General features: G+C 45.5%; 1 protein-coding gene across 2 annotated transcripts in view; it reads right to left on the bottom strand.

The window, feature by feature from the left end:
- Positions 1 to 320: 320 nt before the first annotated feature.
- The window catches only part of RABGAP1 (RAB GTPase activating protein 1), a 197,081-nt gene continuing 172,899 nt past the window's right edge, over positions 321 to 24,502 (bottom strand). For both annotated transcript variants that reach the window (XM_040322729.1, XM_040322730.1), the window contains exons 22-26: positions 18,817 to 18,921; positions 17,291 to 17,374; positions 16,298 to 16,369; positions 10,429 to 10,629; positions 321 to 6,630 (exon numbers count right to left, since the gene is read on the bottom strand). In XM_040322729.1, coding sequence (XP_040178663.1) covers positions 6,508 to 6,630; positions 10,429 to 10,629; positions 16,298 to 16,369; positions 17,291 to 17,374; positions 18,817 to 18,921 — 585 coding nt within the window. In that variant the 3' untranslated portion in view covers positions 321 to 6,507. The remainder of the gene's footprint in view (positions 6,631 to 10,428; positions 10,630 to 16,297; positions 16,370 to 17,290; positions 17,375 to 18,816; positions 18,922 to 24,502) is intronic.

Raw genomic sequence — 24,502 nt, 5'->3', positions numbered from 1 at the left:
AATCGCCGCCAGAAATACACTACGCCCCCGTAACTTACGGTGCGAAATCTTCCTGGATTCGACTTAAAGCCAGGTAAGATACGGCGGCGTGGCGTATCTCTGATACGCTGCGCCTATCTAAATGTATGTGAATCTGCCCCAAAGTGTCATTTCTTCAGTGTTATCACATGAAAAAGATAGAAGAAAAGATTTACAAAAATATGACAGAGGGGTGTACTCACTTTATACTGTATGTCCGTCCAATGGGGGGGTGAGAAGCGGCGTCATCCAAAACTCGGCGTCGCAATGCGACAACATGAATCAGCACTGCAGACAATGAATCAGAAAACCGGGTTCTCCAATTTAATAGTATTTCATATATTTTTCGTTATACACACTGTACCTACAACCAGCACTACTTTGCACACTTTTTGAAGTAAGAACAGTATAATCCGTTTTCGTTTCTTTTTTTTTTGTTTTAAAACAATAGAAGACGATGGTAGCGGCGGGTTATGTGGGAGGAGATCTTCAGCGGTTTCATGTTATTTTTATATATATATAACTTTTACAGTAGCTAGCATTAGTACAGAAACTAAGAAAAAAATAGATATACAAAATAAACCAAAAACTTTTATATATATACACAAACCAGTGCCTTTTTTTTGTGTGTAACCCGCAATACACTTCAAACGACTTTTTTCCGATGCAACAGAAGCCAGTAAAACGCAAACAAGTATAAATAAAAAAGAAAAGAAAAAAAAAAAGAAACACACACACAAAAAAAAAAAGGTGCAAAAAAACCTGCCATTCTGTAAGCCGACGTCTACGCAACAATGTAAAATTCAAAAGGAATGACGCGTGCTTTGTGTTTAGCACCTAAAGTGCAGACCCCCCCACACTGCGGCAGACGAGCCCCTGAAAGAGGAAGTTACGCCGGAATACACGATTAAAGTAGAACTCCAGCAAAAAAAAATTTATAAAAAATGCGGCAAAATTCATCTACAATTCAGAGATTTCAGTACTTTTTTCCCCCACTGCTAGATGTCATCAGTCTGATTGCTTGCATCACTGTGACTGGACAGTGAAAGGAGAAGCAGTGCAGCGAAGAGCTCATCTTTCTGCTCTTGCAAAATCCCCCCAGAATTCATAGATTTTTTTTTGTACTTTTTTTCTGATGCTAGATGTCCTCAGCCTGATTGCGTGCATCATTTAAACTACTTCCTTTGAGCCCAGGTTTTCCTAGACCCTCCCCCAGCCTGTGACTGCACAGTGAAAGGAGAAGCAGTGCAGTGAAGAGCTCATCTTTCTGCTCTTGCAAAATCCCCCCTCCAGAATTCAGAGATTTTTTTGTACTTTTTTTTTGATGCTAGATGTCCTCAGTCTGATTGCTTGCATCATTTAACCCACTTTCTCTGAGCCCAGGTTGTCCTAGACCTGCCCCCAGCCTATGACTGGACAGTGAAAGGAGAAGCAGTGCAGAGCAGAGCTCATCACCCTGCTCTTGCAAAATTAATTTACAATTTAGAGATTTCACCCTCTGCTGCTAGATGTCCTCAGTCTAATTGCTTGCATCATTTAACCCATTTCCTCTGAGCCCAGGTTGTCCTAGACCTGCCCCCAGCCTATGACTGGACAGTGAAAGGAGAAGCAGTGGTAAGCTCATCTTTCTGCTCTTGAAAAATTCCACCCACAATTCAGATTTTTTGTACTTTTCTGCTTCCTCTGAGCAAAGGTTGTCCTAGACCCTCCCCCAGCCTGTGACTGCACAGTGAAAGGAGAAGCAGTGCAGTGAAGAGCTCATCTTTCTGCTCTTGCAAAATCCCCCCCCAGAATTCAGAGATTTTTTTGCACTTATTTCTGATGCTAGATGTCCTCAGTCTAATTGCTCGCATCATTTAACCCACTTCGTCTGAACCCAGGTTGTCCTAGACCCTCCCCCAGCCTGTGACTGGACAGTGAAAGGAGAAGCAGTGCAGTGAAGGGCTCATCTTTCTGCTCTTGCAAAATCCCCCCCAGAATTCAGAGATTTTTTTGATTGATGCTAGATGTCCTCAGCCTGATAGCTTGCATCATTTAACCAACTTCGTCTGAACCCAGGTTGTCCTAGACCCGCCCCCAGCCTGTGACTGAACAGTGAAAGGAGAAGCAGTGCAGTGAAAAGCTCATCTTTCTGCTCTTGCAAAATCCTCCCAGAATTCAGAGATTTTTTGGTACTTTTTTCTGATGCTAGATGTCCTCAGCCTGATTGCTTGCATCATTTAAACTACTTCCGTTGAACCCAGGTTGTCCTAGACCTGCCCCCAGCCTATGACTGGATAGTGGAAGGAGAAGCAGTGGTAAGCTCATCTTCCTGCTCTTGAAAAATTCCCCCACAATTCAGATTTTTTTGTACTTTTCTGCGACCTCTGAGCCCAGGTTGTCCTAGACCCTCCCCCAGCCTGTGACTGGACAGTGAAAGGAGAAGCAGTGCAGAGCAGAGCTCATCTCCCTGCTCTTGCAAAATTAATTTACAATTTAGAGAATTCCCCCTTTGCTGCTAGATGTCCTCAGTCTAATTGCTCGCATCATTTACCCAGTTCCTCTGAGCCCAGGTTGTCCTAGACTTTCCCCCAGCCTATGACTGGACAGTGAAAGGAGAAGCAGAGCAGAGCTCATCTCCCTGCTCTTGCAAAATTCATTTACAATTTAGATTTCCCCCTCTGCCGCTAGATGTCCTCAGTCTAATTGCTCGCATCATTTACCCACTTCCTCTGAGCCAGGGTTGTCCTAGACCCTCCCCCAGCCTATGACTGGACAGTGAAAGGAGAAGCAGTGCAGAGCAGAGCTCATCTCCCTGCTCTTGCAAAATTAATTTACAATTTAGAGATTTCCCCCTCTGCCACTAGATGTTCTCAGTCTAATTGCTCGCATCATTTACCCGCTTCCTCTGAGCCAGGGTTGTCCTAGACCTGCCCCCAGCCTATGACTGGACAGTGAAAGAAGAAGCAGTGCAGTGATGAGCTCACCCCTGTGCTCTTTCCTCCAATCAGCATTAGGCAAGTGCTTTTTACAGCCACTAGACTAAATGCAGTGCAGGGGAAGCCACAATTGCAAAGGGGTATGGATGCATTCATTTGTTTTTTGATTTGTTTTTATCTTCCTGGAGTTCAGCTTTAAACTATTATTCCCAAAAACTGCAAAAAAAAATATAAAAAATGGTAAAATGAACCCTCGTCTTCTGGATTCCGGCACTTCACTGCAGCTGATCACCTCGTACTTCTTGTTGGAAGTCGGCTCAGGAAATCCACTGCTCCATTTGCAAAATCCAGTGAACTGCTACTCAATGCACGGCTGGCCCTTTCGAAGGCCAAAAAATGGGCGTTACCCACCAGCAGCGTGAAGGACAATAATATAAAGCAAATCCGTAGTGCCCAAGGGTGGGGCTTTCACCAGATCATCCTTCTTTTTCAGCTTTCCGAAAGCCGAATTCGGACTAATAAAAAAAAAAAACGTAACTTGGCTTAGAACGGACGAATGAAAACTGATTTCTTGGTTTAGCTTGTAAAAGTTGGTTACATCCAACGGGACTTGTTCAGTAATGCTGACGACGTTTTGCTGCTTGTCTAAGTAGCTTCCTCAGTTCTAATGAGTGCCAGGAACGTACTCCAAACAAATGTAAGGCCCAACATAAGAGGACGAGTCTGTAAGTCAGAACATAGCGGTTGTAGCTCTACACTTTAAATGTATCCAAACAGCCAACGTGTTTCAGCCATCAGGCCTTAGTCGTGGCCATGACTAAGGCCTAACGGCCGAAATACGTTGGCTGTTTTGCAGGTGTTATACATGTTTTTGCAAAAAAAGGATAACCATTGTTGGATGCCATTCTGAGTGCCGACTTCTCCTCTTGTGATTTGTGTTACCTGAGGCTTCAGAAGCCTGCAAGTCTGAGCACCGGGGCGGAGCTGGGATGTGAGAAGGTGGAAGCTTGTACACAACTGTATTCACTACATTTTAAAGAGACCCTGTCAACAGAAAGTCCATTCCCGTGTGGTGTTGGACCTGGAACTATGCAGGCACCATCAGATGGGAGTTTACAGAGCCACAGCTGAAGAAACCCTTAGAGCAGGGCTGTCAAACTTAATTTAATCGCGGGCTGCATCAGCATTATGGTTGCCCTCAATCGGCTGGTTGTATCTGTTAGACTAGATGTCTAGAGCATCAGATGTCAAGAGCCCCAACCCACTATCCGAATTCAAGAGTCACCCACCCTCCCTTACATCACAGTGCAGCCCCCTTACCTTGTACTACTTCTGGGAAGAAGCTGGGGAGCAGAAAGTGCAGGGTCTGGAGGGGGACCAGAGGAGTGCTGGAGTCAGCTGGGGGTGGAGCTGGGAAGCAAGAAGGGCATGGTGTGGAGGGGGACCAGAGGAGTGATGGAGTCAGCTGGGGGTGGAGCTGGGAAGCAAGAAGGGCATGGTGTGGAGGGGGACCAGAGGAGGGCTGGAGTCAGCTGGGGTTGGCGCAGGAAAGCAGAAAGTGCATGGTATTGAGGGGGACCAGAGGAGGGCTGGAGTCAGCTGGGGGTGGAGCTTGGAAGCAGAAAGTGCAGGGTGTGGAGGACCACCAGAATCAGCTGGGGGGTGGAGCTGGGAAGCAAGAAGGACATGGTGTGGAGGGGGACCAGAGGAGGGCTAGAGTCAGCTGGGGGTGGAGCTTGGAAGAAGAAAGTGCAGGGTGTGGAGGACCAGAGTCAGCCTGGGGGGGTGGAGCTGGAAAGCAAGAAGAGCATGGTGTGAAGGGGTACCAGAGGAGGGCTGGAGTCAGCTGGGGGTGGAGCTTGGAAGCAGAAAGTGCAGGGTGTTGAGGAGGACCAGAGTCAGCCTGGGGGGTGGAGCTGGAAAGCAAGAAGAGCATGGTGTGGAGGGGGACCAGAGGAGGGCTGGAGTCAGCTGAGACCAGGAAAGGCGGAGACAAAGGGGTGCTGCAGCTACAATAGAGGTGCGAGGGACACATGAAATCGGCCTGTGGGCCTTGTGTTTGACACAAGGCCCACAGGTTGGCTTAAGGTCACCAAGCTAATCACGTGGACATAAATGCTGGGGTATGTGCCCGTCACTCATCAGAACTAAGCAAGCTACTTGGATGAGCGATAGGATGCCTTCAACATTGTCCCGTTGAATGTGAATAACTTCTACAAGCTATACCATGATCTGGATAAATGAGAACCCCCCCCAACACACACACACAGGCATGTGATCTCTCGATTCTTTGAGTTACCATGCTCCTTCGCTCTTGGCACTATATATTACCAAAAAGAGCCCCCAAGAAGGCTTAACCGAGTTTATAGAAAAAAAAAAAGCTACAACAGTAGGTGTGACACGCGAGACTTAAATGGACATATAATGTCAGAAAGACAAGCGACGAGTGCTCGAGAAAAAAACCCAACGGTAATCAGAGAGAAGTGCACAAAGCTCCTTTCAGTGCCTGCAAATAAGAGAAGCGCAGGCGATATCCGAACTTTCGAATGATTCTCAATGACTGTTATAGTATCTGCGGATTAACTCCACAAAGTGCGCTGTGATAAGACTCCACACAGCTTAGTAAAGTACTTGGTGGCTGCAAATCCCCCCATCTGCTTAATATAGAACTGAAAAAAAAAACCAAGACTGCATTATCGGATCTCTGGAGTATAGAGGCTCCAAACACGAGAAAGGCCCCTTTATTCGGGTGATTACTCTTTCCAAAGTCAGAGACTTCCGTACTGCATTGGAACCAGGACCTACCTTCACGTTTATAAACGTTCTACTATAGAAATAACGCCCCCCCCCCCCCATGGGCCTCGTATTATAAGGAGGCAATCTGTTTATCTCAGTAGTAGAAGGATCCAGCCTTCCCGAAAAGAAAGGCCTTTTATAGCTTGGCCTTGAACCATCCTCCATGCCAAAGAAGTTGGTGGCACAAAGCTCGTTAATGCATTGAAGGATCCTCAGGTTATGACCTCATTATAAACACATGTATGGCAGCGTCCTGAAAACAAATCAACTGTAATGCTAAGAGGGGAACGTACTTAAGGAGCTAGCCATCGAATTCGAAATACAGTAATGTAACCAAGCCGCTGCCGACCACGCAGAGCTGTCACCATGTAAGCAGAATCTCAATACAAATCCTTGGCGTAAAAAAAAAAAAAAATGTTTCCTGACAATGATCATTAATAAAGGGTAAAAATGGAAACTCTATGGTATCGAGCAAATCGTGGCGGGTCGAAGAGAAAACGATCGCTCGGCGAGGGTACGGGTCTCCACCTACCTAATTTCACTTAGTGTCAGTTTTTTTATTTTACAAGGACTGTGGAAGAATGTTGGCAAGGGCCAGAGGTGCTTAAATCGTACAAGTGACTGACAAGCATTGACCAACTACCATCCTGTCATGCTGCACTCCTCCTGGTCCTCTTACATGTAGAGCAAACCAAAATATCTGGCCAAGGAAGGCAACAGAAGGTATCATGTTTTCATAAAGACAATTTTTTTTTTTTTTACAAGAGTCAGGCTGTTAAGAGGTCTCTTTCCCTTGTACTCCAGTGGCTGTTTTAATGGAGCTGATGGTCCTGTTGAACCAGGTCTTCTTTGCTGCTTGAACTTCATTTATGGCCAGGCCAAGATGGTGCTCCAGATCCTGAAAAAAAAAAAAAAGGTATAAGATGTCATTACAAAGACAGACTTGTGTGCCAGTTTGATGAATGGGCCTCTGTCTCCTACTATTTAGATCTGAAGTGACATTTTAACATGTCACTCCTTGCTGGAGGGGAAGATGTAACTGTGGACCTGCAGTGAATGGATCTCCCTGCTTCTGCTTCCTTCATCCTGTGGACCCCTCAACCCCTGCTCCTTGAACATTCCCTCATCATATAGGTATAAGATGTCATTACAAAGACAGACTTGTGTGCCAGTTTGATGAATGGGCCTCTGACTGCTACTCTGATTACCTGAAGTGACGTTTTTAAGATGTCAGGCCTTGCTGGAGGGGGAAGCTGTAACTGTGGACCTACACTGAAAGGATCTTCCTGCTTCTGCTTTCTTCATCCTGTGGACTCTTCAGCCTCTGCTCCTTGAACATTCCCCCATCTAATAGGGCAGGGTTCTTCAGACTACTGCTCTCCAGCTGTTGTGGAACTACATGCGCTATGAGGCATTGTAAAACGGGATTGTAGTTCCTGTACAACTGGAGAGCCATAGTTTGGAGACCCCTGATATAGGGTATCATTACAAAGACAAACTTGTGTGCCATTTTGATGAATGGGCCTCTAACTTCTACTCTGAAGACCTGAAGTGAAGTTTTTAAGATGTCATGCCTTGCTGGAGGGGGAAGCTGTAACTGTGGACCTGCAGTGAAAGGATCTCCCTGCTTCTGCTTCCTTCATCCTGTGGACGCCTCAACCCCTGCTCCTTGAACATTCCCCCATTTAATAGGGCAGGGATCTTCCAACTACTGCCCTCCAGCTGTTGTGGTTCTATGAGGCATTGTAAAACTCTGACATTCACAGTCATAATGGGATTGTAGTTCCTGTACAACTGGAGAGCCATAGTTTGCCCTGATATAGGGTATTATTATAAAGACAGACTTGTGTGCCATTTTGATGAATGGGCCTCTAACTGCTACTCTGAAGACCTGAAGTGAAGTTTTTAAGATGTCACTCCTTGCTGGAGGGGAAGCTGTAACTGTGGACATGCAGTGAAAGGATCTTCCTGCTTCTGCTTTCTTCATCCTGTGGATTCCTCAGCCTCTGCTCCTTGAACATTCCCCCATCTAATAGAGCAAGGTTCTTCAGACTACTGCCCTCCAGCTGTTGTGGAACTACATTTTCTATGAGGCATTGTAAAACTCTGACATTCACAGTCATAATGGGATTGTAGTTCCTGTACAACTGGAGAGCCATAGTTTGGAGACCCCTGATATAGGGTATCATTACAAAGACAGGCTTGTGTGCCAGTTTGATGAATGGGCCTCTGGCTGCTACTCTGAAGATCTGAAGTGAGGTTTTTAAGATGTCGCTCCTTGCTGAAAGGGAAGCTGTAAATGCGGACCTGCAGTGAAAGGATCTCCCTGCTTCCGCTTCCTTTATTAATTGGATTCCTCAACATCTGTGCCTTGACTATTCCCCCATCATAAAGGATAACGTTACAAAGATAGACTTGTGTATCAGCTTAGTGAATAGAACTGACTGCTACTCTCAAGATCTGAAGTGAGATTCTAAGAGGTCACTCCTTGCTGGAGGGGAAGCTGTAACTGTGGACCTGCAGTGAAAGGATCTTCCTGCTTCTGCTTCCTTCATCCTGTGGACTCCTCAGCCTCTGCTCCTTGAACATTCCCCCATCATATAGGGCATAGATCTTCAAACTACTGCCCTCCAGCTGTTGTGGAACTACACGTTCTATGAAGCATTGCAAAACTCTGGACATTCACAAACATGACTAGGCACGATGGGAATTGTAGTTCCTGTACAACTGGAGGGCCATAGAGTTTGGAGACCCCTGATATAGGGTATCATTACAAAGACAGGCTTGTGTGCCAGTCAAGATCTGAAGTGAGATTTTTAAGATTTCACTCCTTGCTGGAGGGGAAGCTGTAAATGTAGACCTGCAGTGAAAGGATCTTCCTGCTTCTGCTTCCTTCATTGTACTCCTCAACCTCTGCTCCTTGACTATTACCCCATCATAAAGGATATCATTATAAAGATAGACTCGTATATCAGCTTAGTGAATGGGCCTCTGACTGCTACTCTCAAGATCTGAAGTGAGAGTTTTAAGATCGATGCCCTATATGATGGGGGAATGTTCAAAGAGCAGAGGTTGAGGAGACCGCAGGATGAAGGAAGAAGAAGCTGGAATACTGATACAAGGTGAAATATAAAAATAGTGATTAGTGACATATATTAACCACCTAACCTCGGTACACATGTGCTCTTCTTGTTCATATTTTTTTTTATTTGAATTTATTTTATTTTATTTTCTTTTACTACATTTTATTTTATTTTATACTACACTTCACTTTGCTAAATTATTATTTATCTATTATTACTTACCTTATTTTCTTTCTTTTCTTTTTAATTGTACAATACTATTTGTACTATTTCTTATTTTCCCATTCACTGCCACCTGAAGCCTAGGTTTCAACTGAATGGGAACCGTTGTTGTTGTTATTGTTGTATTTTCAATCTCTGCACTGATAAGCAACTTGTCAGACTACAGGTCCATTTAATGACTACATCTGTGTAGAGTTGGGAGTTTCTTCCTGCACTTTTCCCAACTTAGGGATTGACGCCTCCACATTCAGTGGTAGGAGGCTAGGTCCCCTCTACAAAACTAGAATAGCAGGAATGTTCTCCTCACCCTTGATAATTTCTCTGTAGTTGTATGTACAACGCGTTATCTTATTGTTGGTGCTTTGTACTTTAACACTGTACTGTTAACAATGTATTGTTGTTACTTATCCTTATCTGATGAAAATAATAAAAACATTTGAAAAGAAAAATAGTGATTAGAAGTAGAAATTTTTTGAAAAGCCGATTAGCATTATGAAAGACACCCAATCGTGATTATAACTGTATAAGAATTTAACCTATGTTTAGATTAACATATATTCATCAGATATATCAGAATTATCCGTTTATCCATATAGATAATCATCGGTGTGATATTGATTTGTTCAAAGAGCAGTTATGTCCCATAACAAGCGGCTTGCTAAGGTGGACACTTGGCAGGGGGAAGGAGCTAGGAGCGATGGCAGGGGACCCTGAGAAGAGGAGGATTGGGGCTGCTCTGTGGAAAAGCATTACAGATCGTATGACAGCTGGATGTAAATGGACAGACAGTCCATTTACATTCGACCACCATAGAAGGAAAGCGGGCTGTGTCCGCTTTGCATAAGCGGAGCGGACACAGAACTGTCAACAGCAGGATCAGCGGGGAGATTTCCCGCTGAGCTGGTGGATCCGTTGGCGGAGTCTGCCCATGTGAACGAGCCCTTAAAATAAAAATTATTCCAATACTTGATGCTTGAAAGGAGAATTCTAACAGGTGTCCGAGGCCCATCTATGTCCTCCTCCACCGACAACCTGTCTATGTCCTCCTCCACTTACAACCTGTCTATGTCCTCCTCCACTTACAACCTGTCTATGTCCTACTCCACTTACAACCTGTCTATGTCCTACTCCACTTACAACCTCCTCCACCGACAACCTGTCTATGTCCTCCTCCACCGACAACCTGTCTATGTCCTCCTCCACCGACAACCTGTCTATGTCCTCCTCCACCGACAACCTATCTATGTCCTCCTCCACCGACAACCTATGTCCTCCTTCACTGACAACCTATGTCCTCCTCCACTGACAACCTATGTCCTCCTCCACTGACAACCTATGTCCTCCTCCACTGACAACCTATCCATCTATGTCCTCCTCCACTGACAACCTACCTGTATTTTACACTCGGCTTCCACCAGCTGAAGTTTGGTTTGAGCCAATTCAAGTTCCATTTCCCGTAGTTGGTTCTTCAGGCTCTCCTTCTCTTCATCTGTGTCCTCCTCGGTGGAGTTGTCCTTTGTAGCACTCACCAACTTTACCTTCCCCTCCGTGTTGAAGAATTCTCTGCAGCGTTCGCACCCTTCAACCTTTTGCTGCGTTGTAAGAGAAGCCGAGGAAAGACGGTTAGCTGGGATCTAAATTTAGGTGTAAATTGTTGTATTCGTCTATGTCAGAGGTCTCCATACTTTACAAGGTTGTAAGGGCCAGTTTACTGTCCTTCAGACTTTAGTGGGGCCGAGCTGTGGCTATTGAGAGTAGAAAAGGTCCCAACAGCAGTGGGTAAGAAAAAATACAAACCCATCTTTGGTATCAATGGAAAGGATTATGCCTCATTGTTGTTGTTGGGCCACATTGTTGGTGTCATTTGGAGGAATTGTGCCCTATTGCTGGTGTCATTGGGAGGAATTGGGCCCTATAGCTGGTGTCATTGGGAGGAATTGGGCCACGTTGTTGATGTCATTGGGAGGAATTGGGTCCTATTGCTGGTGTCATTGGGAGGAATTGGGCCACGTTGTTGGTGTCATTGGGAGGAATTGGGTCCTATTGTTGGTGTCATTGGGAGGAATTGGGCCACGTTGTTGGTGTCATTGGAAGTAATTGGGCCCTGTTGTTGGTGTCATTGGGAGGAATTGGGCTCTATTGTGGGTGTCACTGGGCCCCGTTGTTGGTGCCATTGGGAGGAATTGGGCCCTGTTGTTGGTGCCATTGGGAGGAATTGGGCTCTATTGTGTGTGTCATTGGGAGGAATTGGGCCCTGTTGTTGGTGTCATTGGGAGGAGTTGGGCTCTATTGTGGGTGTCACTGGGCCCCGTTGTTGGTGCCATCGGGAGGAATTGTGCCATATTCTTGATGTCATTGGGAGGAACTGGGCCCCATTGGTGTCATTGGGAGATTCTTGATGTCATTGGGAGATTCTTGATGTCATTGGGAGGAACTGGGCCCCATTGGTGTCATTGGGAGATTCTTGATGTCATTGGGAGGAACTGGGCCCCACTGGTGTCATTGGGAGGAATTGGGCCCTGTTGTTGGTGTCATTGGGAGAAATTGGGCCACGTTGTTGGTGTCATTGGGAGAAATTGGGCCACGTTGTTGGTGTCATTGGGAGGCATTGGGCCACGTTGTTGGTGTCATTGGGAGGCATTGGGCCACGTTGTTGGTGTCATTGGGAGGAATTGGGCCCTGTTGTTGGTGTCATTGGGAGGAGTTGGGCTCTATTGTGGGTGTCACTGGGCCCCGTTGTTGGTGCCATCGGGAGGAATTGTGCCATATTCTTGATGTCATTGGGAGGAACTGGGCCCCATTGGTGTCATTGGGAGATTCTTGATGTCATTGGGAGGAACTGGGCCCCATTGGTGTCATTGGGAGATTCTTGATGTCATTGGGAGGAACTGGGCCCCACTGGTGTCATTGGGAGGAATTGGGCCCTGTTGTTGGTGTCATTGGGAGAAATTGGGCCACGTTGTTGGTGTCATTGGGAGAAATTGGGCCACGTTGTTGGTGTCATTGGGAGGCATTGGGCCACGTTGTTGGTGTCATTGGGAGGAATTGGGCCCTGTTGTTGGTGTCATTGGGAGGAGTTGGGCTCTATTGTGGGTGTCACTGGGCCCCGTTGTTGGTGCCATCGGGAGGAATTGTGCCATATTCTTGATGTCATTGGGAGGAACTGGGCCCCATTGGTGTCATTGGGAGGAATTGGGCCCTGTTGTTGGTGTCATTGGGAGGAATTGGGCCCTATTGTGGGTGTCACTGGGCCCCGTTGTTGGTGCCATTGGGAGGAATTGGGCCCTGTTGTTGGTGTCATTGGGAGGAATTGGGCCCTATTGTGGGTGTCACTGGGCCCCGTTGTTGGTGCCATTAGGAGGAATTGTGCCATATTGTTGATGTCATTGGGAGGAACTGGGCCCCATTGGTGTCATTAGAAGAATCGTGCCCTATTGTTGGTGTCATTGGGAGGAATTGTGCCCTTTTGTGGGTGTCATTAGGAGGAATTGGGAATTGTGCCCTATTGTGGGTGTCATTGGGCCCCACTGTTGGCGTCATTAGGAGGAATTGTGCCACTTTATTGATGGGGGTTTAAGGGGGGGGGGGGGTCAGTGGGTGAAATTATGTTCCATTGTTGTCATCAGTAGATAAAATCGTGCCCCGAGGGCCGGATAAAAGCAAGCAAAGGGCCACAGTTTGGAGACCACTGGTCTATACGATCTTAGAAACAATGAATAAAACATTATAGACCTAATACATCCTAAATAATAATGGAGCAAAAGAGCTAAAGCAATGAGGCAGGGGGTGTTTTTACACCATAAGAAAATATAAAATGTAACATTTTTGTGAGTTTAGTTTTAATTGCCGGCAGTGTATCTAATGAGGACATGAGAATATACAATGTCCGCATGCTGTGGATTCATATTAAATAGTCCAAATATTTAATACAATTATTACATCACTAAGAATTTAGTGCAGGTGCAGCACTTCTGGGACCCTATGGTGCCGCTCAGGTAGGAGGTGGAATCTGGGCTCAACTGCTGTGAGTTCTGGCTCCGAGCTGTAGCAGCGTCATAGGGAAAAATCCATAAGCCGCGCATCGATTGGCAGGCCCGTGTGAGGAGTGTGTGGCAGCCTGAGCCTGGACTCCAACCAGGCCCCGCCCCCAACACATTTTGCTCCGCCCCTTGGAGTTTAGTGTATGGCGGCCTCAGCCTAGACTCCAACCAGGCCCCGCCCCCAACACATTTTGCTCCGCCGCTTGGAGTTTAGTATATGGCAGCCTCAGCCTAGACTCCAACCAGGCCCCGCCCCCAACACATTTTGCTCCGCCGCTTGGAGTTTAGTATATGGCAGCCTCAGCCTAGACTCCAACCAGGCCCCGCCCCCAACACATTTTGCTCCGCCGCTTGGAGTTTAGTGTATGGCGGCCTCAGCCTAGACTCCAACCAGGCCACGCCCTCAACGTGTTTCGCTCCGCCCCTAAGGCTTAATCATGACTAAGCTCCAAGGGGCGGAGTGAAACACGGTGGTGGTGTGGCTGCCTGGTTGGAGTCCAGGCTGAGGCTGCCATTCACTAAGCTCCAAGGGGTGGAGCAAATTGTGTTGGGGGCGTGGCCTGGTTGAAGTCCAGGCTGAGGCTGCCATACACTCCTCACATAGGTCTGCCATTGACGTGCGGCTTATAGATTATTTTTTTTTGCTCTGCAACACTTCTGGGGCAACAAACCCCATTGTTTTGGTGGAGTTTGCCTTTAAATGTCTGTTTCTTGCTCCATGCACTCATCACATGCCTGACTGGCCATCTCTTTTATTATGCTCAAGAAAATCAAGAAAACTTAAAAGCCTTAAAGGGGTTGTAAAGTTTATTTTCTAAAGAGGTTCCTTTAACCACTTCATTACTGGGCACTTAAACCCCCTTCGTGCCCAGACCAATTTTCAGCTTTCAGCGCTGACGCATTTTGAATGACAATTGAGCGGTCATACAACACTGTACCCAAATTATATTTTTATAATTTTTTTCCCCACAAACAGAGCTTTCTTTTGGTGGTATTTGATCATCTCTGTGAATTTTATTTTTTGCACTATAAACATAAAAAAACAGAAAATTTAGAAAAAAAAACACAATGTTTTTAACGTTTTGTTATAATAATATCCCAATTTAAAAATAAAAATAAAAAATTCCCTCGGTTTAGGCCGATACGTATTCTTCTACATATTTTTGTTAAAAAAATTGCAATAAGCGTATATTGATTGGTTTGCACAAAAGTTATAGCGCCTACAAAATAGGCGATAGATTTATGATTTTTTTTTCTTTTCTTTTTTTTACTAGTAATGGCAGCGATCTGCGATTTTTTTTGTCAGGCCTGCGATATTGCGGCGGACATATCGGACACTTTTGACACAATTTTGGGACCATTCACATTTATACAGCGATCAGTGCTATAAAAATGCACTAATTACTGTATAAATGTGACTGGCAGGGAAGGGGTTAACACTAGGGGGGTGAGGAAGGGGTTTAATGTGTATCCTGGGTGTGTTCTAACTGTGTGGGGGGAGGGGACTGACTGGGGGGAGGTGACCGATGCTGTGTCCCTATGTACAAGAGACACAGATCAGTCTCCTCTCTCCCTGACAGGACGTGAAGCTCTGCTGTCACCGCCGATCGCGGGTACCTGACGGACATCGCGGCCGCCAGGTACACGCATCGGCTTCCCAGCGATGCGCCGGGCACGTTGTTTCCCCGCTGCGCGCCCCCAGCGGCGTGCACGGGGAATGACAACAGCAGGACGTCCAAAGACGTCCACTCGGCACTTGAGAGCCGCGCTGTGGGCGTTTTTCGTCCATAGCGCGGATCCCAAGTGGTTAAGCTAGTGCATTTTTGGTTCACTTACCTTTTCCTTCTAAATGTTTTTTTGTTCATTGTTTGAATTTCTCACTTCCTGTTCCTCCCGTCCCATCATCCGAGCCGTTCTGGCTGGGGGTTAGTCAGCGTGCTCGCCCCCTCACTTGGCGCTACATCTGTGAACACAGCGTTTCCCCGCAGGGATGTAGTCCCAAGAGAGGGGGTGAGCACGCTGAATAACCCCAAGCCAGAGTGGTTTACAGCATCTCCCCGCAGGGATGTAGTCCTAAGAGAGGGGGTGAGCACGCTGACTAACCCCCAGCCAGAATGGTTCACAGCGTCTCCCCGCAGGGATGTAGTTCCAAGGGAGGGGACAAGCACGCTGACTAACCCCCAGCCAGAATGGTTCACAGCGTCTCCCCGCAGGGATGTAGTTCCAAGGGAGGGGACAAGCACGCTGACTAACCCCCAGCCAGAACGGTTCACAGCGTCTCCCCGCAGGGATGTAGTCCCAATGGAGGGAGCGAGCACGCTGACTAACCCCCAGCCAGAACGGTTCACAGCATCTCCCCGCAGGGATGTAGTCCCAATGGAGGGGGCGAGCACGCTGACTAACCCCCCGCCAGAATGGTTCACAGCGTCTCCCCGCAGGGATGTAGTCCCAAGGGAGGGGGCGAGCACGCTGACCAACCCCCGGCCAGAACGGCTTGGATGATGGGGGCAAGCTTACTGAGGAGGAACAGGAAGTGAGAAATTCAGACATTTAGAAGGGAAATGAAAGGAAAAGGTAAGTGAACCAACAATGCACTAGCTTAAAGGAACCTATTTAAAAAATAAAAAACAAACCTTTACAACCCCTTTAAACTATTTGGACTTTTTCATAGTTCAACTGTAACATCTGCAGTCTGGTGTGATGAGATCAGCCATGTTGTATATACAGTTTTTAAACAAATTCAGGTTTGTGAAACTTTTTCTGAAGAGAAAATGTTTTATTGTTTCTTCTATTTTTCGACACAGTGAGGTGGTTTGTATAATGATCTGCTATTGAGAAGAGACAAGGGGACTGAAGCAGTAGGCAATATCATTGTTTGACTCTTTGGAAGCGTCACTTCGTCTGGCACTGACACAACATGATCTGTAAAAGCATTGTGGACGGGAAGACATTGCGGACGCATGCAGCGATTGACAGGAAGACATTGCGGACGCATGCAGCGATTGACAGGAAGACATTGCGGACGCATGCAGCGATTGACAGGAAGATATTGCGAACGCATGCAGCAGCGATTGACCATCTTAAAAATTAAACCAAATCCCGTAAGAGGTTCAGCTGCACTGCGTGTCCTCAAAGATCCCCGAATATTTCCAGATTTCTGCTGTAAACATCTGAAGATCACAGTGAAGTACTTGCGGCTTCGAGAAGGCCGTGAACTTACCCGGATTTTCTCAATTTCGGCTTTGTTCGACGTCTGCTGCTTTTCTAGCCGCTCGCTCAGCTGGGAGCATATCTACAAACAAAACACAAGGGTTGGTTTTATGAACCAGACAAAGTGGTCAGATTGTTTATTTACAGTTGTGAATAAAGAAAAGAGACCGCAAGAACACATAGCGGGGAATTCAGAATGGAAGCGCCACATCGTCACAATAAATTCCACATAAAGGCCCGAGGGCTGCTCTCCGGGACTTAGACTGGGAGGGAAAATTGGCATCAATGAATACAGAACAGAAACAGGAATTATTCTAAAACACTGTATGTGAACTCACTGCAAAGTATATTCCCATGGGCAATATGTTTACCCGGTTAAGGACCGCCACGCGACTATTTACGTCGGCAGAATGGCACATGGGTGTACAGGTACGTCCCCTTTAAGATGCCCAGCCGTGGGTCGCGAGCGCGCACTCCCGACCCGGTCCTGTCCTCCGTGACCTCGCCCGCCGCCGGTGTTGAACGGGGACAGGTAAGTGTAAACAAACCTTCCCCGTTCTTCCTAGTGTGGCTGTCAGTGATCGTCTGTTCCCTGTCTTAGGGAACGACGTTCAGTGATGTCACACGCACAGCCACGTCCCCCCCCCCCCACAGTAAGAATCACTCCCTTAGTACACACTTAACCCCTACAGCGCCCCCTCCTGGTTAAACCCTTCACTGCCAGTGTCATTTTCACAGTAATCAGTTGGTTTTTCTATAGCACTTTTCTTTTTTTTAAAAGATATTTTTAGCAGGTTTAAGACAAACTAACAAACAGAAAAACATAAAAATAAAAAAAACACCAGACAACCTGGTCATAAACGTTAGGCAATACACTCAAACATAGAAAAAAAAACTGACATCAGTGCAAAATATAGTGCATTTAAATGCTCAAATACCCACCACACTAAGAATATACTGTAACGTCTATAAAGTCGCTCAGAATATCAGGAGGACGGAATACCTGTTTGTAATCTCCAATGATGGAACTGTTCTTCTTTATCTCAGACTCCGCCTTATCAAGTTCTCTGCGGCACATTTCCTTTAGCTGTAGAACAATACAAAAAGATATGATAGAAATGCACTAATACCCCATAAAGCCAGAATTACAGCATTATTTATTTATTTATTCATCATAAACCATTCTTTTTATGTGGGCCCCCTCCAAATAATGGTGTTTAGGTGTTTCCATTCATAGGTACTGAAAATATTCCATCATAAAAAGACATTGTAGACACTTGTGATCTTCCAACCTTATGGTAACAGCTTGGAGGAGACCCTTATCTGCTCCACCACATTGTGCCCGTTTACAAAGCCAGCTCCATAAAGACATGGTTTGACCAGTTAGGTGTGGAGGACCTGGAGTGCCCTGCACAGAGCGCTGACCTCAACCCTAGTGCTAGGAGACCTTTGGGATAAGGTCTTCTCATCCAACATCAGTACCTGCCCTTATCCCCATGGAACATCATTGGGATGAGGTCTTCTTATCCCAAAGGTGTTCAGTAGGTTTGAGGTTATGGAGGAACTCGAGTGTCCTGATCAAAGCTCTGACCTCAACCCTACTTATAGAAGAGCTTTGGAATAAGGTCTTCTCATTCAATCATAACCTCAAACCTGAACACCTTTGGGGTAAGGAGGAACTTGCATGCCCTGCACAGAGCTTTGACCATAACCCTACTTATAGAAGACCCTTATCCCCATGGAACATCATTGGGATGAGGTCTTCTTATCCCAAAGGTGTTCAGTAGGTTTGAGGTTATGGAGGAACTCGAGTGTCCTGATCAAAGCCCTGACCTCAACCCTACTTATAGAAGAGCTTTGGAATAAGGTCTTCTCATCCAACATCAGTACGTGCCCTTAACCCCACAGAACACCATTGGAATGAGGTCTTCTTACCCTAAAGGTGTTCAGTAGGTTTGAGGTTATGGAGGAACTCGAATGTCCTGATCAAAGCCCTGACCTCAAACCTACTTTTAGAAGACCTTTGGAATAAGGTCTTCTCATTCAATATCAGTACCTGCCCTTAACCCCACAGAACACCATTGGAATAAGGTCTTTTTATCCCAAAGATGTTCAGGTTTAAGGTTATGGAGGAACTCGAGCGTCCTGATCAAAGCCTTGACCCCAACCCTACTTTTAGAAGACCTTTGGAATACCAATGTTGCAGGGGGAGGCAGAAGAGTATCAGGGTATGTAGTACAGCCGGCCTGCCTGCTCAGTAGGTGCCTGAGCCCCCCTTTTATACTGATGGGGCACAGGCCCAGTACAGGAGGGCCGGCTGTACTGCCTTATCAGCCGTCCAGGCTATGGTGTTGGAATAGGAAGTTCAACAAGCTCATATATTGTAGATGTGATGGTCAAGGGTCCACACACTCATGCCCATATTGTGTAAAATATAACGTACCGGTAATTATATATATTTTTTATGCTAACTGGTGCCCCTTCCTTGTGATCAGCGCTGGGGGGTGAACATTTGATCGGATGACCAACCTGTGCAGCTTCTTCTTCTAGACGTCGTTTCTCCTCTTCTGCATCAATCAGCTTTTGTTTAGTCATCAGTAACTCCTTATTGAGGGCGTCCGACTTCTCTTCTGCCTGATTAAACAGAAACCACGCATACTCAGCTGATGAATATATGAGGCCAACCACAAATAGAAATTAAAATGTAATTTCAAAACAAACATCTCTATACTTACCTGCTCTGTGCAATGGAATTGCACAGAGTAACAGCAAACAACCTCTTCTTGGGTCCCCCACCGGCCGGCACTCCTGGCCCCTCCTTTCCGTCCAGTGCCCCCCATGGGAAACAGCTTTCCATGGGGGCACTTGTGCGTGCTCGTTCTTGAGCCCCGCTCATCACTGTTTTTGATTGACAGCACTGGGAGCCAATCACAGTGTGATTTGCGTCTATTCATTTTTGTATGGACGCAAATCGCACCACAAAGTATCGGTTTCGGTATCAGGAGCACTGGTGAAAATACTCAGTATCAGCACTGATACGGTTACAAGTATCGGTGCATCCCTAAGGCCGGGTACACACGAACAAACATGTACGGTGAAAGCGGTCCGTCAGACCGTTTTCACCGTACATGTCTGCCAGAGGGCTTCTGTACGATGGTTGTACACACCATCGCACAGAAGTCCGCGCGTAAACAATACGCGGGGCGTGTCCGCGTCGTCGCCGCGACGATGATGCGGCGATGACGCGGAGATGTGGGCGGGCCTGCCATTTAAAGGCTTCCACGCATGCGTCAAAGTCATTCGACGCATGCGAGGGACGGCGGGCGCTCGGACATGTACGGTAGGTCTGTACCGACGACCGTACATGTCCGAGCGGGCAGGATTCCAGCGGACGGTTTTAAAACACGTCCAGGAATATTTGCCCGCTGGGAAAAGGCCCGGCGGGCAAATGTTTGCTGGAATTCGGCCCGCTCGCGCCCACACACGACCGAACATGTATGCTGAAACTGGCCCGCGGACCAGTTTCAGCATACATGTTTGGTCGTGTGTACGGGGCCTAACGTTTACCTTTGCTCATTACCATTACATGGTGGATTGATGGGACTGGTAGTTTACAATAACAATGTTTTTGCTTTTTTTTTTTAGCTCACAGGAAGTGACAATAACACTGTAAATCCGGTCAACAGGTATTTTCTGGACTTGCTAAAAATGCAAAATAAAAAGTAATGCAGGCACCACGCCTAAGTCCTGGTAAGCTGTAATATATCCAGTTTGCATACACTTCATTTATTTCTGACCCCCCCCAGGAACAAAGTGAATTTAGAACTTGGTCCCATGTGCTTTGTAAGTCTAGTTAGAAGTTGGACAGGACACCCCTCCTTCCCTCACAGGTGTTCGACAACGTAGCTAGCAAGGAGATGGCTGCTTGATGTGTGGAGAGGTAAATGGCTAGCTCCGCCCCCCAACGTGTTACACCCCTCCTCGGAGCTTAATCATGGGGATCAATATGGGACATGTACTTTTCCCCCTGGGGCGGCAGAACACTAAAGAGAAAAAATTAAGCAAGACTTCTTTAACTCTTTGAGCTTGGGTCTACTAAAATAGAAGAACCCAGATGACCAGACCAAGAGTACCTTCGTATGCTGCTTATTGGGCCTACTATAATAGAAGAACCCAGATGACCAGACCATGAGAACCTACGAATGCTGCTTTTTGGGTCTACTATAATAAAAGAACCCAGATGACTGGAGCAAGAGTACCTTCGTATGCTGCTTTTTGGATCTACTATAATAGTAGAACCCAGATGACCAGACCAAGAGAACCTGCTTATTCTGCTTTTTGGGTCTACTATAATAGAACAAAGTGAATTTAGAACATGGTCCCACGTAGCTAGCAAGGAAATGGCTGCTTGATGTGTGGAGAGATAAATGGCTAGCTCTGTCCTCAACATGTTACACCCCTCCTTGGAGCTTAATCATGGGGATCAACATGGAACATGTACTTTCCCCTGGGGAGGCAGAACATTGAAAACAAAAAATGAAGCAAGACTTCTTTAACTCTTTGAGCTTGGGTCTACTATAATAGAAGAACCCAGATCACTAGACCAAGGGTACCTTCGTATGCTGCTTATTGGGTCTACTACAATAGAAGAACCCAGATCACTAGACCAAGAGTACCTTTGTATCCTGCTTTTTGGGTCTACTATAATAGAAGAACTCAGATCACTAGACCAAGAGTACCTTCGTATGCTGATTTTTGGGTCTACTATAATAAAAGATCCCAGATCACTAGACCAAGAGTACCTTCGTATGCTGCTTATTGGGTCTACTATAATAGAAGAACTCAGATCACTAGACCAAGAGTACCTTCGTATCCTGCTTTTTGGGTCTACTATAATAGAAGATCCCAGATCACTAGACCAAGAGTACCTTTGTATGCTGCTTTTTGGGTCTACTATAATAGAAGAACCCAGATCACTAGACCAAGAGTACCTTCGTATGCTGCTTATTGGGTCTACTATAATAGAAGAACCCAGATCACTAGAAGAAGAGTACCTGCGTATGCTGCTTTTTGGGTCTACTATAATAGAAGAACTCAGATCACTAGACCAAGAGTACCTTCGTATGCTGCTTATTGGGTCTACTATAATAGAAGAACTCAGATCACTAGAAGAAGAGTACCTGCGTATGCTGCTTTTTGGGTCTACTATAATAGAAGAACCCAGATGACCAGACCAAGAGTACCTGCATACGCTGCTTTATTTTTTATTACTTTCATATTTTTATAGAACATTTTATTCCCTCAAATCCATCTTCATCACAATCTGATAAATCTTTTAAAAAATGGCCTTTTGATAGGAGATAAAAAACAAAAAAAAAAAAAAAAAAAAACAAAAGCAAAAAAAAAAACGCAGCAATATTCCGCAGTCTTTTGAAAACATGTTCTGCTTGCCTTGTAAAGTTAATTAGCGGACCGATACCCAGAATGACTCCATGTTTTCTTTGTGCAACTGTCCTTTATGTACGCCTGCCATCGCTATGGAAACGGAGGTCATTGTTACTTGTAAAGAGAAGGTCTGCTATCAGTCGCTTTGGAATCTACTATTGTTTCTTATACAAAAGACACCGTCGTCTGAGCTCCCAGGTTGTAACAGTAAAAAAAAAAAAAATGACATTACCTTGTACTGAGACATACATAGAAAATAAATCTTCTAAACATAAAAATGACAGAATTTATATAGGACCGTGTGATTGTGTCGGTGCAGACTTATCACATGCAATGGCATCAAATTCCCGCTTCAGGCATAAAAACGTGTAGCTTATTTAAAATGAAAAACTGTATAATAAAAATGTATTCATTCGAAATATAGAAGCTGGCTGACTTTGTGCAAAACTCTACTCAAAAAAATCAAAATAAACCCAATAAGCAGCATAAGAAGGTACTCTTGGTCTAGTGATCTGGGTTCTTCTATTATAGTAGACCCAAAAAGCAGGATACGAAGGTACTCTTGGTCTAGTGATATGGGTTCTTCTATTATAGTAGACCCTAAAAGCAGCATATGCAGGTACTCTTGGTCTGGTCATCTGGGTTCTTCTATTGTAGTAGACCCAATAAGCAGCATACGATGGTACTCTTAGTCTAGTGATCTGGGTTCTTCTATTGTAGTAGACCCAAGCTCAAAGAGTTAAAGAAGTCTTGCTTAATTTTTTGTTTTCAATGTTCTGCCTCCCCAGGGTAAAACTACATTACCCATGTTGATCCCCATGATTAAGCTCCGAGGAGGGGCGTAATGTGGTTTTTTTTGCTTTTTATTTATCTCCTATCAAAAGGGCATTTTTTAAAAGATTTATCAGATTGTGATGAAGATGGATTTGAGGGAATAAAATGTTCTATAAAAATATGAAAGTAATAAAAAATAAAGCCGCATACACAGGTACTCATGGTCTGGTCACCTGGGTTCTTCTATTATAGTAGACCCAATAAGCAGCATACGAAGGTACTCTTGGTCTAGTGATCTGAGTTCTTCTTATATAGTAGACCCAATAAGCAGCATACGATGGTACTCTTGGTCTAGGATTAAAACTGTCCAAAGAAGCCGCTGTCCACCAAGGTTCCACTGAACCCTAGAGTTCCTTCAGAGGTGAGCTGTGGCCAATCGTCCTCCAATCTGATGGTACCTACAAACTTTTGGGGGTCAACACCACATGGCACAGTCACCAATGTCACCAATGATGTTTTAGCCATCTGTAAGGGTGGCATTCTTACCACTGACCACCAATGAAAGGCGCATAGGATTAACTACTTAAGACCCAGACCATTATGCAGGTTAAGGTCCTTGCCCCTTTTTGCGATTCGGCACTGCATCACTTTAACTGACAATTGCGCGGTCGTGCGACGTGGCTCCCAAACAAAATTGGTGTCCTTTTTTTCCCACAAATAGAGATTTCTTTTGGTGGTATTTGATCACCTCTGCGGTTTATATTTTTTGCGCTATAAACAAAAATAGAGCGACAATTTTGAAAAAAAATCTATATTTTTTTACTTTTTGCTATAATAAATATCCCCCAAAAAAACATATAAAAAAATTATTTTTTCCTCAGTTTAGGTCGATACGTATTCTTCTACCTATTTTTGGTAAAAAAAATCGCAATAAGTGTTTATCGATTGGTTTGCGCAAAATTTATAGCGTTTACAAAATAGGGGATAGTTTTATGCCATTTTTATTAATATTTTTTGTTTTACTACTAATGGCGGCGATCAGCGATTTTCTTCACGACTACGACATTACGGCGGACACATCGGACAATTTTGACACATTTTTGAGAGAGAGAGACTTGTAAAGCGCAACACATGCGAACTGAATCGCCTCTGGGCGCTGTATCCATTTCATGGGTAAGGAACCCCTTGACCTCAGAAGAGATGGGTGATCAGTGAGAAGAATGTTCCTTACATTTTTGGGACCATTGTAATTTTCACAGCGAAAAGTGCTAAAAAAATGCACCGATTACTGTGAAAATGACAATTGCAGTTTAGGAGTTAACCACTAGGGGGCGATGTAGGTTTTAAGTGTGACCTCATATTTGTTTCTAACTGTAGGGGGGTGGGGCTGGACTTGTGACATCAGTGATCGTCATTCCTTATATCAGGGAACAGACGATCACTGACATTGCCACAGTGAAGAACGGGGAAGGTGTGTTTACACTCACCTCTCCCCGTTCTTCAGCTCCTGTGACCGATCGCGGGAAACCGGCGGCGATCGGGTCCGTGGGCGTGGTCACGGAGCTTCGGACAGGGTCGTGTGTGCGCCGGCGGCACGCACGACCCACAGCTGGACTCTTAAAGGGGGCGTATATATACGCCCATGTGACCAGCTGTGACATTCTGCCGACGTATATCAGCGTGCGGCGGCCCTTAAGTGGTTAAAGGTGATCAGTTAAATGTTCCTTACATTGGTGATCAGTGGGAAGAATGTCCCTTACATTGGTGATCAGTGGGAAGAATGTCCCTTACATTGGTGATCAGTGAGAAGAATGTCCCTTACATTGGTGATCAGTGAGAAGAATGCTCCTTACATTGGTGATCAGTGAGAAGAATGTCCCTTACATTGGTGATCAGTGAGAAGAATGTCCCTTACATTGGTGATCAGTGAGAAGAATGTCCCTTACATTGGTGATCAGTGGGAAGAATGTCCCTTACATTGGTGATCAGTGAGAAG

The sequence above is a fragment of the Rana temporaria genome, chromosome 9 (genome assembly GCF_905171775.1).
Source record: "Rana temporaria chromosome 9, aRanTem1.1, whole genome shotgun sequence".
Lineage (NCBI taxonomy): Eukaryota > Metazoa > Chordata > Amphibia > Anura > Ranidae > Rana > Rana temporaria.
Note: the sequence above shows the minus strand (reverse complement) of the source record. Positions and strands in the feature narration are given on the sequence as shown.